The sequence below is a fragment of the Lontra canadensis genome, unplaced genomic scaffold (assembly GCF_010015895.1).
Source record: "Lontra canadensis isolate GAN:19392208 unplaced genomic scaffold, GSC_riverotter_1.0 scaffold2, whole genome shotgun sequence".
Lineage (NCBI taxonomy): Eukaryota > Metazoa > Chordata > Mammalia > Carnivora > Mustelidae > Lontra > Lontra canadensis.
This window is the reverse complement of record NW_022630996.1, coordinates 20,851,190-20,869,567: the sequence shown is the minus strand read 5'-3', so window position 1 is coordinate 20,869,567 and position 18,378 is coordinate 20,851,190. Positions and strand designations below refer to the sequence as shown.

At 39.3% G+C, this 18,378-nt stretch overlaps 1 protein-coding gene across 21 annotated transcripts in view; it reads right to left on the bottom strand.

Annotated features, from left to right (window-relative positions):
- CADPS2 (calcium dependent secretion activator 2) overlaps positions 1-18,378 on the bottom strand; it is a 530,843-nt gene that overhangs the window by 387,275 nt on the left and 125,190 nt on the right. For all 21 annotated transcript variants that reach the window (XM_032870302.1, XM_032870364.1, XM_032870304.1 and 18 more), the window contains exon 2: positions 8,608-8,721. In XM_032870302.1, the coding sequence (XP_032726193.1) occupies positions 8,608-8,721 (114 nt within the window). The remainder of the gene's footprint in view (positions 1-8,607; positions 8,722-18,378) is intronic.

Sequence of the window (18,378 nt, the reverse complement as noted above, 5' to 3'; positions counted from 1 at the left end):
GTTTTTCAAATAAATGTTACTCTTAAGATAAAGTAACAGGAAGAAACTAAGTTCTCAAAGACAGACACCTATTTCTATCCCTTATTAATGAAGGACTACACTTATAAATGTGACCTGCGACTCAACAGCTCACCCATAAGAATGCTGCGGCAGGGTGACCACTCAGATTCTCTAAACACTAACATGGTATTTTTTTCCAGAAGAAGGATATGGCTTCGCCAACTTGGATTTTATCTAAAGAACCAAGAGTGCCTGATAGCATGATAGACCAAGATAGGTCTAAATTCTTCCTGAATCATGATGTCAGGCCAAAGTGTAAGACTGTAGCACCACTCAAAAAGAAGCATCTGAGGGGCGCTCGGGTGGCTCAATGGGTTAAAGCCTCTGCCTTCTGCTCAGGTCATGATCCTAGGGTCCTGAGATCGAGCCCGCATCAGGCTCTCTGCTCAGCAGGGAGCCTGCCTCTTCCTCTCTCTCTGCCTGCCTCTCTGACTACTTGTGATCTCTGTCAAATAAACAAAAATCTTAAAAAAAAAAAAAAAAAAAAAAAGCATCTGAGCTATGACAAAGGACTTCCCGTGCAGTGCGGTAACCCAGCCAGGAGAACGTGAACACGGGTCTGGGGACTAGAGGAAGCTGAACTGAGTAAACCACATGTGCTTCTGTTCCTTGTGGCTACCTGGCTTGGATTAAATTTCCAAATCCCTAGCCAAACTGGAACACTGCACTAGATCTACTAACCTGCGGCTACTCTAAGATATGCCATCCTTATATGAGAATGCAGATGGAGAAGATTAATGGTTAAAGAGAGAAAGGTAGAACCATGCCGTCTGCCACAAATACGTCGTGTAAGCCTGAAAAACTCAATCACCAATTCTTCTAAAAATATGTGAAAAGGAAGAAAATGCTCAAAGTGATTTCCTCAGCTGCTTTCAACCACAAAATCCTACTACCTATGGACTATGCCTTCCTCACCACAAAATGGATGCCATCAAGAAGTCAGGCAAGGCTACAAAATGCATTGACAGGCAGCAAACAGCAAGCTCCCCGAAACAGAAATAGGAATCTCAGACATGAAAACATTTCCTAGATTCTTACAAAATGCTTAATTGAAAATGCCATCCTTAGAATTTAAGAAAATGTGATGTGAAATAAAACCACTAATATCAAAAATAACAAATACAATGTGATCTGCAGAGCTCAATGCAAATTTAAAACCTCACTTCTCATTACTGGTTCCTGGGATTTCATCTATGAATGTGCTGACCTTTTTTTATACCCTCCTGTCACAGCCTGCCAATCTTGGTTTACTCAGCATTCATCAATTCACTATGAAAAAATAGGTCTTTTCCATGCCATTATTTCAAAATTTAAAGGATTCTGACAGGTCAAACATCCCTTGGAATACGAAAAGTAAATCTTTCTATCCCAAAGTAAAATGATACAGAAATTTTCATCAAAATATTTAAATGCAGACCTGCTCAGCCTCTCTCCCTCAAGCTGGCACACACAAGACAAAGTAACATTCAAGTAGTGCCTATTAATTCTAAAAGAATGACTACATAAAGCAAAACAAAAATGCATTAAAAGGTTCTCAGTTTTCATAAACCAAACAACTGCACTTTTTAATTAACTGACAATTTTATTAAGGTTAACACAAGGTAGTGGGGGATAGAGATCAAGATCAGAGACTAATCTCTATCCTCCAAATATATGCCAGTCATCCCATTGATCTTTATTTCCAAGGTTCTCATTCTACACCATATGTCACTGTCACCTGGACCACCACAGTAGGTCAACCCTTGAGGTGAGCTCTTTTAAGTAAGCTCTACACCCAATGTGGGGCTTGAATTCATAACCATGAGATTATTATTCATGGTTACTGAATAGTACTAACTGACCACTAACTACTGACTGAGCCAGCCAGGCACCCCTGCACTTATTTTTTAAGTAAATACTAAGAGTTCGGTTATAATGTCAGGGAAAGCAAGTAGGTAAAAGGAAGGATACCAAAGTGATTGGTGGTCCCAGGAAGCTGGAACGGATATCCCAATTTCCATGGGAGAAGCAGGCTGAAGTTCCTTGGTGTTCTGGATTAGGAAGATATAGTTTTGTTTTCTTTTAACATGTGTGTATAGAAATTCAAAACTATGGCCCAGAAATTTGTCCTAGAACTGCAGTTTCAAGCCATGCTTTGTTCTTTTCATCTTCAAGATGTGAGAGTATACAAGACAAATAAAGGAAAAGTGCCAAGACACAAACTACCTCTCAGAAACTTGTGCAATTAGAGACAGTTTGAGATCTCCTTCCCCCTTCAGCAGATGAAGAAACAGGTCCACAGCTATGACATGAATTATACCAACCGTTAGTTATCTAATCCCAGAGCTACTAATCCAAGAAAGGTGGCAGCTGGAAGGGTGGAAACATGGGAGGAAAGCACACTCAAAATTCTTGAACAAGAAAATCCAAAGCAGACAAAATGGATGCAGTCTCTATTTGGGATGTGAATGTGCCTTTCATTCCACCAGAATAGGAAATGCTGCATTGGGGGTAAGGAAATGTGCAAAAGAAGTAACCACAGCATAACAAAGTCTCTTGGTCTATAACAAACACTTATAAATTAGTGTATTTTTTTTTTAAGATATTTGAGAGAGACCAAGAGATTAAGCCAGTGTAGGGAGAGAATCCCAAGCAGACTCCCCACTGAGCAAGAAGCCTCATGCGAGGCTGGATATCATGACCCTGGGATCATGACCTGAGCTGAAACCAAGAGTCGGACGCTTAACCAATGGAGCCACCCAGGTGCCCCTATAAATCAGTGTTTAAAAGAATATTCAAATGGAAAAATGGACAGCTCATTCATAAAGAAACGAGAATGACCAATATATAGTGCTAAAACTTCCCAAAAGCAGGAACGAGTGAACCAAATAGTTGGGATTTATTTTATGTTTTAATACTGGTTTTTAGCAACAGCTTTAGGACAGCAAGTTTTCCTCCTTATTAATTCCCTGACATAAGTATGTGTTAATTCTATTTAAAACAGTTCTTTAATAAAGTAGAAATCTTCTGAATCCCAGAATTTAAAAATGTATTTTAAGTACGTAACAAAAGGGCCTAAATTAGAGTTCAAAATATTTTAGGATTCAATTTTTCATTTTATATGAAATTTGAGAAACACTGAAAACATTTTTAATTCCAATTTAATTTAGTCTTAAGACTCATTCTGTCTTATTAGCAGGAGAAAATCTGAAAAGCAAATGGTGATGGTGGGGGTGTGCCTAATGACCATACATTTTTGGCAGCTTTTAAAATGCTAAACACCCCTATAATCCTCATCTGTTCTTCAAAACCAGTAGAATATAAACCAGTGGAATAAGAAAACCACACCCTTCCTCAGAAGTTGTGAACAAAGCCAACCCACCACCACCACCACCAGCAGCAGCAAAAAAAACTTCTAACTTTGTTATGCTGAAACCAACAACTAAGCAATTGTATATCCTTTTGGAAATCTCTGAGAAAGGCCATTTACTTTCCTACATGTCTGTTATAAATCACACTGTCATTGTTTATATTTGGATGAAGCCCACTTGATTTTTGCGGAATGAGCAGGTACCTGATGGCAAGAACAAGTTGGAGTATTATGTTGCAGTAAGACCTACGTTTCCCCATTTCCAGAATCAGCTCAAGTTTCCTATATTGAAAAACAAAACAAGCAAATACTTGTAAAATTAATGTCCACTTTATGCTTTCCTCCCAACAGCAAGCTATTTACAGGGGATAAAACACACATACACACACACACACACACACACACACACACACACACGGAAGGAAAAAAATTTCAATTAAAAAAGAAAGTACAGCAGAATCTAACAACCAACCATTAGCAACCATAAAATAACCAAGATTATTACTGTTAACTTGCCCTTTCTTCTGCCCTTTCTTCTTTTCCTGTTCTGGTCCCTCAGTACCACTGTGGCTGCCTTGTTAGGTGATTTACACGCTTGGGTCCATTTTTTTTTTTTTTTTTCTAATTATACTTAACTTTATGGGAACAAAGACTGGTGATATTTCACCAAAAACAGACTTATGATATTATAGCCAAACTTTAGATGTCTTACCAAAATGCATGTGATAAAAATTATGTTGTCAAAAAAAAATCATTACCTTCACAACACATAGAGCATTCTGCATAGTATTCATGGTAAATATTAAAACAAAGACACATACATGAATGCACCCCTAAGAGGGCACCACATAATCCCAAAATCTAATCCTCTCATGATCTAGTTGAAAGATGATCTCTTAAAGTAATGAATGTACCTTGAAGAAACGCTTTAGGTCAAATAATATGGAGGAAAACTGTATTTTAAGTGTTATAATTAAGATGCCAAGTGTAAAGGAACAAAGAGGTAATCCGAAGTTACAACCAATAAAAAACCACACCAGTAACTCTTAATTGTCTTTAGAAAATAGACATTCAACCAAGCTGGAAAAGACATCATAAAATCACTAAACAGCATTTATGAAACCAAAAAACAAGCAAACAAAAAATCAGTAGTCTACAGACTTTGGGAGAACTTGAGAATATGAATATATATTGTTGTGTCAGTAATATACACTTATTAGGATTTTTCATGTCTATCATTACACTTAGAAATGGCCATCACAGCTAAAGGCTACAAAACCTAATAAAAGAGAAAATTACTACTGATAAGATTATTAGTAGTTGAAAACAGTTGTATAAAAGCAAACAAAATATCCCTGAAACAAATAGACCTCAAAGGATGTAAGAAGCCAAAAAAGATCATAGAACCATAGAATACAAAGTTAGAACACAAAAGCTCAACCTGCTTCTGAAATGTTTCAATCTTTGAAGAAACAAACCATGAATGAGAACAGTTACAATCAAAACAAATACCATACTTTTACAAACAATACCTTTAGAAAAAGAGTTGTGGGGGAAAATAAACAACAAAATAAACAATTTCCACATAGAGAAATAAGTGCGGCAGGCCTCAATCACTTAGTCAACAAATATCTGCTAAATGCATTTGTGTGCTACACACTAGGGATACAATAACCACCAGGACAAAAACAGCTCCTTCGGAGAACACCTCTGCCAGCAGTTGTAAGATCTAGTTCAATGTGTTTCTCAAAATAGGGTGAGTCGAAGTCATCCAGATCCAACCTCAAAATTCAGATGCTCTATCCTCAAGAATTCTGACTCAGTAAGCCTTGGGTGGAACCCAAGAATCTACTTTTCAGAAGCTTTAGTGGAAAGAGAAATTTTAGCTCTATTAATTAGCTGTACAGATTTTAGTACTCTTGTTTTAGAGATGAAATAGACAAATCTGTTTAAAGGGTTTATTCTAAAGAATGAAATCTTTTTCAGCATGCTTGGCACACACTACCTGACACAGGTGTATTCAAAAAGGCAACTGTGAAACAGCTCCATGAGAATGAGTCTGAAATGTAGATTCATATTTAACTCAGATGCTTCCCTCAATACATAGCATCAGACAAGTCATTTAACATCTGTGAGCATTAGTTTCTGTCTCTATAATTTGCGGGTAATACTTGAACTCGTTATCCGGAGATGCTGGAAGAAAAAACTTGGGTATTTTTATTAGGCTGTTGAGAGTAGACTACCAGCACTGTTAGTCATAGCGAAGTATACAAAAGTGTAATCCTAATATAAAGGGAAAAAGTCTTATGAGGAAGAAAATTGAGATGTAAAAAAAATAAATACCATATTTATCCAAAAAAAAATGTCTTTATTCAAGAGTTTAAGTACCAACTGTGTACCACCTAGAAAGTAACTTCCAAATTCAACTAGAAGTATAACCCCATAAACACATTATTAATATCACCAATCTTAACACTGCTTTGAGGGTTGCACAAAGACAAGGTGGACATAGTTTCAGAAGTAAACACTGGCCAGAAAGACTAGATCACCCAGTCCAACCACCTCTTTAGTTCTTACAACTCTTTCTGTAACAATCCCAACCCATAATCCTCTAATTCCACTGGTTAGAAACCTACCGATTGTACAACAATCTGAGGAGCTTTATTAAGTACAGATTCTGAATTTATGATTCACTAAGTCCAGGGGAGAGTTTCAGGACCTGCTGGGGCAATAGGCTTTCCAACTGATTGTGAAGTGAAGCCAGAATCTGGCCTCCAGGGACGCTGCCCTCACCAGCCCATTCTGCATTTGGACAGTGCAGCAAAACTCTGATGGTGGATTGCAAACGTCCCACTTTAGTGGCCATCTTAGTCCTAGCTCTTACTGCAGTTTCCAAAAACACAACTTAATCCATCTCCAGATTAAACATCTGTTCCTTCAAATAACCTACATATGATACATTCCAAACCAGGTTAACCCTGAGTTTGTCCATTTTTTTTTTTTTAAGATTTTTATTTATTTGACAGAGATCACAAGCAGGCAGAGAGGCAGGCAGAGAGGCAGGCAGAGAGAGAAGGAGGGGAAGCAGGGCTCGATCCTGCGACCCTGGGATTATGACCTGAGCCGAAGGCAGAGGCTTTAACCCACTGAGCCACCCAGGTACCCCCATCCACATTTTCATATATGGCCCCAGAAAAGAACATAATCCTCATGTAGAATACAGTAGGGATGCTCTTTCTTCTAATTAAAGTACAATCTTTTCATCAACATAGATTAAGTGTGCCTTTTGCGAACGTATGGCCATGTCACATTATGTGTTTAATGATTTTGTTTTGTTTTGTTCTTTTAAGAGAGGAGTGAGCAAGCCAGAGCAGGGGTTAGAGGATCAAGAGAGGGAGAGACTCTTCCATCCAAGTACTAACCAGGCCCGACCCTGCTTAGCTTCCAAGATCAGACGAGGTTGGGCGCATTCAGGGTGGTATGGCCGTAGACGAGAGAGAGAGAGAATCTTAAGTAGGCTCCAGTGCCCAGTGTGGAGCCTGATGCAGGGCTTAAACTTATGACCATGAGATCATGACCTGAGCCAAAAATCCAGAGTTGGAAACTTAACCAATTGAACCACCCGAGTGCCCTACATTAAGTCATTTAATAAGCATATTAAAAAATAGTTTCGAATATATTTTGGAATAATTTTATATTTAGACACAAGTGGCAGATATATTACTGCAAACTCCCACACGTTCCCCTCACCCAGTTTCAGTTTTCCTAACTGAAACATGCCCAGGGTCCCTAATACATTAACCCGAGCCAAAAATGAGCAGTTTAATTTTTAAAATTACATCTCTTTTTACATAAATTACTTTCCTCAACCCCATTTCCTTCTTCCTGAACACAGACGTTTAGCTTTTCTTTCATTACATGACACTAGGATAGGCCCTCATATTTATTTCATCTTGTAAGATTCAAGGCAAGATTTCACCTTGGAAGACTAACTCAAGATGAAATAAAATGTCCTATACTTAAGAATTTTTAAGGAGTGCCTGGGTGGCTCAGTGGGTTAAAGCCTCTGCCCTCGGCTCAGGTCATGATCCTAGGGTCCTGGGATCGAGCCCTGCATCCAGCTCTCTGCTCAGCAGGGAGCCTGCTTTCTCCTCTCCCTCTGCCTGCTTCTCCGCCTACTCGTGTCTCAGTCTCTCAAATAAATAAAATGTTTAAGGTCCTATACCTTAGGGATTTTGAGTCAATATCCGGTTAGACAACATCACTACTGTCGTGAGACTCATGCCATTCACATAACTGGTAAGCAAGACTTCTCTGCTTTCACACAATTCAACGGGTCAACTCTTGGGGTAATGTAAAGCCCTCTTGGGTTTCATGAAGTAACTTCTAAGGCATATCATCAATCAATTACAAATCCAACCAATTATCTGTATATCCCGTTATCTCCATGCAAAGATATTCCCCGTGTGAGGGAATATCTGACCTACTGCATTCTCCACATTTTCTTTTTACTAGTCTGATAGGTTTGCGTGTTCTGGTTCTACGGGTAAAGATTTAGATTGTCCACCCAATAAAAAGGAATGCATTCCCCCCATGGCTCTGAGATGCTTAGGATAAAAAGGGAATTTTCTATATTTAACATCCACTGGCAACTCACTGAAGCAGTGAATGGCCACGTGTGGACACTGGTGCTGAGAGAGAATCCATGGGGAGTTCCTGACGAATCACAAACTAAAACCACAGCAAATAGCAAGGTGGTACTGATAGTATTCCTCCAGGAAGAAAAGAGAATTCAATTTAGCCTATTGAAATTAGCACTCGTCTTAATTACAAGGCTTGCAGAACAAAATGGCACAAGATAGCAATTTACGATTGAAATCCTGATTAAGAAGGATAATTCAGACATGTGGACCCAATGATAGCTATACTCAGCTGTATCAGTCACTGCCAGAAGATTTTTTCTGAACACTTTACTTCTACTCAAAAGATGTCAATAACTTCCCATTCTGTTTATCTCTGGAAACCAGGTCGTGGAATTAGAGTTTTTAAATTGCAAAATAAAATTGACAATGCTTTCAGGAAGGCTGCAAACTCATTGCCTTCCTATCATACTGGTGAGTTCCTTAAAATGAGAAAGACACTTTTAAAAAACTTTTAAAAAGCATCATAATGTCAAAAACAAAACTCTTTAAACTTACCTCATAGTAACTCCGAACTGCATTGCAAAATGCTTCATCAGCCACGATTTGGGTTTCTCCGTTGAGGAAGGCCTGGAACCTTTCTTTCAGTAACTGCAATTGTTGCTTGTTAAGCTGCAAGAAAAAAAAGGGAATTAGCTGAAACATTAAGGAATCAGAGAAATGCAATGATTCTTAAAGATTATGATTGCTGAAAGTTAATTTAACACCTAGAACCAGATTTATGTTAAAGAAAAAAAAAAAGTAAAAAGCTACTTATACTATGGCTTAATTTTAAAAGGTTTCCAGTTCACTTCTTATACTCTGGAATCCTAGTATTGCAATGCAATATAAATTTCTACAGATGGGAGTTCCTGTATTTACTGCCCCAGTCTCTTTATAGAAGCAGGTAAAAATCTAAAATTCGGAAAAGAAATGAACTGTTGTGCAAAATCGCCAGCTGTCCTAACAGAAGAGCCAAAAGGACAAATATCCTGGGAGATGAGGGAGGAACAGCTGCCTTAGATGAAGGAAAATGGAAAGAAAGAGCACAGAGGACCCTGAGAAAGAATCCTCTGGAAAGAACACCTTTTGAACCCAAAGTTTGGGTTCCATGCGCATTCCTCAATGCTTGAGGTGAGACAGAGAACTGATGAGACAAATCCTGAGAACAGAGAGGCAACAGGCAGACAGGGAGGGAATATTTAAGCACACCAAGGGAAGAGCTGTACACCAGGGGAGGGGAGTTTGAGTGCACAACCGCATTTCCTCACCCTAGATCTGAGAGCCATCATTATTAGCCGAAGGTGGCTGGGACACGGATCGTGAGTTACCAACCATGTCCTTTGGTCATCGGCAACAAGCAGTGTCGGCTACGTAATTTGTAGGGCTTGGTGCGATGTGAGAATGAGGAGCCCTGTGTTAAAAAAAATTAAGAATGAGAGGATGGTAGGAATAGAACCTTACACCAAGCATGGGCCCTTCTAAGCATGGAGCCCTTGCAACTGTCCCTGAAGTCAGCCCTGACCATGGGCACAGACTTCAGCAGAGGTGGGCCACAGGAGGTCAGGCACCAGCTTAAAATGCTCAACTGTGAGAGCACAGTGTTGCTGATAAAACAACACAATCCCAAGATACCATAAGGAACAGGAAAGGAGTGATCTTTCCATTTAATTTGATCCTCCTCCCACTCCTGAAGAACTCTGTCCAGTTCTGGTTTTTACAGAGAGAAATGTGAAGCATTTGGAAATACGCTGGGGAGAAAATGATGGAAAGATTAGGAATGAAGACAAACTGGTAGGATTTGGCTTCAAAATGAAGGCTGATGCGACCTCTGTTGAAATTTGTTCAAAAGACTTATTAAAATGCCATTCAAATAGGAAAGACAAGAGCTTTCAAAAAAAAAAAAAAAAAAAAAACCCCCCCCCCCCCACCTTTTTGTTAGATCCAGAAATCTGACAAGACAGTTTGTAGAGAAACTGTTGCTGGTAGTAACAGACAAGTAGAGAACTGCCCTATTGTACCCCAGAGTAAGAAACCCGTTCCCCTGCATAGTGAAGGAGAAAGACCACTCTGTATAAGGTTATTGTCTTCATTTGAGGGAAGCTAACCCAAGCTCAAGAGCAGAGCCATCACCGTTATATTACACTTTCCGCTTCTGTGGATACGGAGAGCATCGAAGCAGGAACCTCTTGTGTGTGTGTGTGTGTGTGTGTACTGGCAAGGTCAATTAAGTCCCCAACTTCAGCTCTTTAAGCGTGCTCAGGAAAGGACCAGATGGAAACAGGACAGCAGTTGCTGAGAGCTAGACAGCTGAGAACAGTTGAGCCTCCAAGCCCAGGAGCTGCTACGAGGGGCTTCAGTTTGCAAACCAAGTGTCCAGTTAACATAATGGACGTGGAAAAATGTAGAAATAATGGATTGGAGGGGATCTTACTGAGCCTTTGCCCCATCTCTGTCCTTTGATTAAAACAAAAAATATAAATAGCTTTCAAAACCTGAAAACTTCCGTTTTCTTTCATCAGAGGCATTCTGTTCTTTACAGTGTTTCACCAATGAGTTACTTTTTGAGGATTACGGCACGGGAAATTCATGAATGCCAATCAAGGAAAGGAGATCTGCGCAAACCATCTTCTTGGAAACGCCAACAATGTTAGTATAGTTCACAAATGTGCCAGACTTCAATACTTTTATGAACAATTACTGCAGTTACATTTAAGACCTAAAATGTCAGCCAATATTATAGTGATAGAAGTCAATCAGTAAGTACTTTTAAAGTAGAGACATCTGTATTTCCACAAAAGATTGGGAGGAAAAAAATTACATTTTAAATCTAGCTACAGGGATAGCCATTTAGAATGCAGAGTTCCCTAAATTCTATTTGCATTATCAAAATAAACCATATTATATATCAACAGAGAGACTAATGGAATAGATCCAAGAATTAGATCCAAATGCACTCAGAAACGTACTAGAAAATACCTTTATAGCACCTCAAGTCAGTAGTAAAAGATGGCCTATTTAATCAATGGTGTTAAAGTAACTGGGTAACCAAGCAGAAAAAAATTAAATTGTATGACACATGACACATGTGTTACATTAAACAGTAGGACATTAACAGTATGACATATACTGTTACATTAAAAGTTTTTAATTCACTGGAATGATGAAAAGATGAAACCATAAAGGTATATGATAAACATAAAAGGTTTCCTTTTAACACTAGTATGTGAAACACCTTTCTAACCATGAACCCAAATCTCCAAATCATAAATTTAAACATTAAAAATAAATGGTGCATGGAAAAAATATCATAGGCAAAATCAGTAGAAAAAGACCAATGAGGAAAAAACATATGTGTGTAACTTCCATCTTTAAGAGCTAATTTCCAAACATAGATCCTAGAAACTATTAGGAATCTGACCAGTAAGTCAATAGAAAAACGGACAAAGTGGATATATTTAAGCTAGGATAGCATGCCTAACTTCATTCATAGTAAGCAAAATGCAAATTAAATCTGCATAACAGAGGAATGATTTTGGGAAGATGGTGGAGTAGAAAGCACTAGAAATCTCTCTCGTACCTAGACTACAAGTGCATTGGCAGTTTCTGCCTAATATAAGTATTTTGGAATTCTGGAGTCTATTAAAGGCTTGCAACTTACAGGGAAAGGTTTAAATGTAAACTGCAGGAAATTTTGGCCAATTTTAGCTCCTAGCACAGTAGCAGCTAGTCATCTCCCACCCCTAAGTTCAGTGGCAGAAAAAAAGGAAAAAAAAAAAAAAAAAGGTAGCAGCCCAAATTTTCATAAATAGAGGGCTAATAAATGCTACATTCAAATACTGGCAATACTATTAGCTCCATAAAAAGAACAAACAGGTTCCTTTATGTATGGATATGAAAACATCTTCAAAATACCTATGGGGAGGGAAGTTATAGAACACTGAGTGAAAATAAGCCACCACTCCCATAGAAAAGGGGCAAAACAGAACACGAATGTCAATTTGTTTCCATATGCAGATGCAAACTATGGAAGAAGGATGGCTGTGCGCACTGTACAGATGGAAAATAAGTGAAAGATTTTCCAACCTATTCTGCTATATTCATTTTAGAATTTTAAATCACAGGCTTGACTAAAATTTTCATTTCGATTTAAAATAAGCTATGATAGCCACTTTGCAAATCTTTTAACTCAGAACAATTATGATCCATTGCATGAAGGTTAGATCTGATATCTTGCAGGGAGACTGAACAGATGAAGTGACTTTTCAAGTCTCCTTTCAAGTAGAAGATGTGAACTTGACAGTGCCCCACTTTTTTTTTTTTTTTTAACATTTCAAGGTTGATAAGTTCTTTGATATTCAGACTGATTTTAGTATATGAATAATCCTATTCAATATCCTGATCACAGTAATCTTTATGAAATCCCTATGAATTCCTCTCTCAGCCTTCCTTTGAGCCTATTAAAACTGACACACACTTTCATTACCTCACAATAAAGCCTACACTATTTTTCAAGAATTGAAACCTGTTGCCCCTATGACTTTCCCACAATCTTAGCTCGAACACCAAGACAAAACGTTACTTTCCTTCTTGCACAAAGCAGTTCAGAACCTGGAAGACAGGGGCTGGCTTGTTGGTGAGTCTTCTCCTTCCCAGGATGAACTCTGCCAGTTCCCCAACATACCAGTGGTACTCTCTAACTTGTTCATAAATTAGGCATTCAACTGTTAAGTAAAACTTAGTTACATCTAAGTACAAAAAAGCACACTGAAAGCTGTAACATACAAATGAAACCCATTACAATAGGGACGTCCCTCATCAAATGTGCTGGGTAGACCCATCCTGATTCTCTGAAGATAGTGTGGCCAACACAGACAAGTGGGAGGGCCGCTTCCCACATTCCAAGCACTATTAATTCACACCAAAAACAAATGAACTCTTCTTGGCAGTCACATTAACTGACTCACATCGTCCTTATCAACAAAAATTTCTAAATATTCTTATATGTTTCATTAAGCCACATTTCATCTTGCTAGAATTGGTCTATTGTTCCAGTTGATTAATATTTTGGTAGAATTCTAGTTCCTTCACCTAATGACCCAGAACTCTCTTAGCTTTATGTCCAATGACTTAACATGTTATCCACAGGTCTTTGTCCAGGTCATTATAAGAAACTTTCAGTTCAGATTAAGAAACAGGAAACCTCTGATAGCATGGGTTCATCCAGTTTGACACAATTAACATTCTCTGGGGCAGTTAACTTTATCACGATTTATCCTGTATTTTTGTTTTCCCTCATACACTGTCTCTACCCTAGTATGTTTATCAATGAATGCATAACATTTTTCAAATACAGAGAAAATTTTAGACAGATTTTTTTTTTAAGTTTTATTTATTTATTTGACAGAGATTACCAGTAGGCAGAGAGGCAGGCAGAGAGAGAGAGGAAGGGAAGCAGGCTCCCCGCTGAGCAGAGAGCCCAACGCAGAGCTCGATCCCAGGACCCCAAGATCATGACCTGGGCCAAAGGTGAGGCTTAACCCACTGAGCCACCCAGGTACCCCAAATACAGAGAAAATTTTAATGCAAAAATTATCCAATGGGAATTTTTAGAGAGCTTTTTATATGCAATTAAATTACAGAAACTTGAACATAAATATCCTTGCAAATATCTAAATACAGCCAAGAGATTAGCCTTATAAGCAAACACTTCGAATACGGACAGTGAAAGCTAAAATTTGGCGAATCTTGGCTGGCAGGGATCATTTATGAATAATAACTGCCACAGGAAAAACACTTAATTTTCAAAGTTCAGAGATGTTTTAGGTTTCTTAGGTGTTTGTGTGTTCAAGTTAGATTCTAGCATTTTCATTCTAAGTCACAATCAACTGAAGACTTATGTCAGTATCGTGACTAGCAGGACACCAGCCACACAGGATAGTCGGGAACTCAGGAACCCAGCAAGCACTGCTGTGCAAAGCCTGCCCTGACCCGTGCTCCCCCATCCCAAGTCTTCACACTTGTGGTGGGGGCTGTGTGACACCCCAGGAAGTAAAGCTCATCACAGTGTCCCCAGCAGAGTGGCAGGGGACTAGAGAGTATGGTACCTTCAGGGTCGGAGGGTGGGTGATGGTGTGTGCATATACCTCAAAGATACTGATAAATGGTTTTCAAGGAATTAAAAGTCCTTACTCCAGGGCACAGATGGTCTCTGAAATCTACAAGCATAGCTTTAATGCCTGCTCATTGAGATATAGTAAAAGATATTAATAGGGCAAGACTCAAGTACAGGTGTTATTTTCATCTTCCCTCCTTAACACTCCATCAAAAAGATCTATACAAAACCATTGGGGAAAAATAATCAGTACCTTCCAGGTTTCCAAACCAACAAACTTCTCCAACTGCCCTTCAGAACAGAAGAACAAAGGAGCTGTAACCATCTCTCCTACGTTACAAATCCTATGGGAGGCGTTGCTCTTAGTAGTTTCCTACCCAGGTAACTTTTCTTGCACTTTTCTGTAACCAGATAACTGGGATACACCTATCTAAGACTACAAGTAACGGTCTTACTTGGTATTTCCAAGTTAGGGCCTAGGAGACAAAAGCAGCGTGACTTGCAGGAAACCCTAAAAGGTAGCTGAAATCCAACACTTTTAACTCTCTCCTCTTCTACTAGCTGGAATTTGAGGAGTTTGGAGGACCGCTCAGGTTGCCCCATAAAGATGGGATAAGATAGAGCCTGATGTCCTTTCCAATGTGGAGCAGCCAATGTAACCCTGGACCACCTACTCCCCCTCCCAATTTCCTTTAATAAAAGAAGAAATAAATTTATGCAAACATCACTCTTAATTGGAGCCTATTACTGACCAAACCAAATCCTAATGCATACAAATCCCAATGAGGTACCCAACCAAGGTAAAAATGCCATGGGTTACTACTATCCCTTGCTGGTAAAGTTACCTTAATTCTGAGATAAGGCATTCATTCCATAAGTTACTTTATATGAAAAACTCCTTATCCAGTAAACTTGCCCCAATGAATAGTGAACACCACGGTTTAAGTGCCTGAGGCAGAGTAAAAATTATTTTGGCAGACAGAATTCTATTGTCCCATCGTACTGAAAGTGGGGATGAAAAAGTCCTAAATTTCCAAGTACTACTTGAACATTTTATAATGAAATATATACTGTGATGAGTACAGAACAAAATGCCACGCATCATGCACAACTGGGCTCCAGGCTAGGCTTACTCAGCCACTAAGTGAACTACTTCTATCCATCTTTTCAATGGCCTCCTAGTCCAATTCAGGCCTCAGCAAGATTACATGCCATTATGTGATTGGTGGGTGGGAGAGGAAACCTGCTGGTGAATACTGCCAACTAGCAACGTTCAATCCATTAATTCTATCAATTTCCTTGCTATATTGTACTAAACATATTCCACGCACATCCATTAAATCTTCCTTAGTCTGCTACAGGTTGTTGGTCCTCATTTTATAAATGAAGACATTAAGCTCCAAGAAGTTAGGCACCTTGCATCACTTCACATCTGGTAAGAGCCAGGGAAAGATTCTAAACAAGTATCCTGATCCAAAGCCTATATTCTTTCTACTCACCATACTATTCTGGTTCCATCATGGTCACTGCCCCAGCCACACCCCAGTAAGAGGAGGTTTGTCACCATCTGATGTGTCATAGATGGCTTGTATATTTTGCTTTTTACATGTCCCCCCCTGCCCCAAGAATAAAATCTGCATCAGGATAAGAACATGATTTCTAGCTCATAGAATATGCTCAGTTTTTTAAAGGATGAAAAAGTGAACAAAGGACAAAGGCCAGTTGCTATGAAACTATTTCTTAGTAGTACAGCCACAACTTCCACTCATACTCACCGAACCCCACAAAAAAGTTGGTCTAGCATGCAATTATAAAACCTCAAGTCTACCTCAGTCCACCACAATGTATCAGCAAACAGCTATCAGAGATGTTCACCGGTTCATTAACAAGATTAGAGGTGACAAATGGGGCAGTAATGAAGAATACTGCCTCTGGTGTCAGACCGCTTTTGTCAGTTTCCAGGATCCCCCGTCAATTTGTAAGGTCTTCGGGTCACTTAACCTCCACATCTCCATTCCTTATCTAAACAGTGATGATAGTAATAGCATACAATTTAATAAGGTTGTTGTCAGTAAGATAATAGGGGGGAAAGTGCTTAACACATTAAATGCTTTAACTGCTATTTTAGTAATACACTGTGAAACAAAAAATGATTTCCGAAATTGCAGAAGTCAGAGACAAAAACCAATCTTAAGATGGATGCAGATGGACAATTAATGACAGACTGCCCAGAGCTATTCTGTCCAGTGCACAATCACGCATGACCACCAAGCCCTTGAAACGTGGCTAGTCCAAGGTGACATGTGCTCAAAGTCTAACATACCAAATTTCAAATACTCAGTACGGTAATATGCAGCATCTCACTAATATTTGCGTATTGGCTATATATTGAAAAACATTTTGCATATATAGGGTAAGTTATTAAAATGACTTTCTTCAGTTTTTAAAGGGTCCCTAGAAAATGTTAAATTATTTACATGGCTCACATTTTATTTCAGTTGGCTTGCAGTGGCATCGAGCAATGCGTGTGGTGATCAAACAGCCACTGAAGGCAGATGAACAGAGCCAAGCTATGTCCCACCCAACAGGTGTGGCCTCACTCACAGCAGTAAGACCCACAGTCTACAGCTTGTAGCCAAGTCCTGTGGTAGGGCTGACTGAGGAGAAACTGAGCAAGAGCTGAAAGGCAATACCTAAGTATGTATCTAGTGTTTTCCATTGCCAGAGAGTGAAGTGGGTATTCTTAGTCTCACGTTATGGAGAAAACAGGCTTAGAGGTTAAGGTACAAAACCAGTTAGGTCATAGGACCAAGATCCTAACCTAGGCATCTTCAATCCAAGGTCATGGTTTTTACCCTATCACACTACCTGCTGTCTATGCCACTAGCATGTTCTTATTTGAGTCTTCATTCAGTTTCATCTTACAAAAGACAATCCGGTCTACTGTGGAACCATTATCCAATAAGACTGTTTCATGTTCTGAACGTGAATACAGGTTGAGAGCAAACTGGCAAATCTTGCCATTATCCTCCAACAACCTGCTTTAAGTCCACCTTACTCATTCCAGCATCCACCTCACCCACTACTCAGATGGAGATGGACCTGTGAATGCCTTTAATGGTCCCAACTAATAAGCTCATCAAAAGCAAATAAAAATTATCACCCTTGGTTTGCATCTGTCCACTTACTAGAGCTGGTAAAACGCCGTTTCTCAGTATGTCTGTGGAGGCATTCCTAGAAGCGATTAGCACTTTATTCAGTAGACTGAAAAAAGAGATCCACCATCCCAATATGGGCAGGGATCATCTAATTCATTGAGGGCCCCAACAGAAAAAAGCTGGTCAAAGGTGAATTCTCACTCTCCTTGAGTTGTGACATTCATCTTTTCCTGCTCTTGGATATCAGAGCTCCTGGTTCTTGGGCCTTTGGACTCAGACTGAATTATACCAGCTTTCCAGGTTCTCCAGCTTGCAGGAGGACTGTGGGACTTCCCAGCCTCCCTAACCACGTGAATCAACTCCTATAATAAATCTCATAGGTCTGTGTCTGTATCCTGTTGGTTCTTCTTCCCCTAGGGAACCCTAACGAATACATCAATGGTCATATGTAACAGTTTTAGCAATATGCTGCCATCAAGCATGTCAGAGAGGACTATGGGTGTACAAACCTTATGAGGCATTCTAAGATGTTCTTACTGCAATCAAGATTCACCCTCTCCTCCATTAAGATCTGACAAAAATCATTGAGGTTTCCCAAAAAAGTCATCTTGGAGATGAATGATGTTTAAAAAAAAGAAAAAAAGAACAGAAATAGGAAGCAGTCAACACACATTCTGCTACCTCACCACTTGCAAAGTCAGAAACAGTCAATCAGAAGCCAAAGGGTCTAGTCCCAGCTTCCTACAAACCTGGTAGACCATGTCAAAGTAGGTAACAGGATTGCCCTTTTGAAACAATAGGACTTTCCCCTGACCACCCTTAATAAGTGTGTAATTCAATACTTAGTAACAGGTAATACTAATTGACCACTTACCACATAGTGAGATCACCTGACCTCTTTACAAGGATTATTCTAAGCCCCCACGAGGTAGGTTCCTTATGTCAAATATGAAGCTAAGTGGGGTGCCTGGGTGGCTCAGTGGGTTAAGCCTCTGCCTTCAGCTCAGGTCATGATCT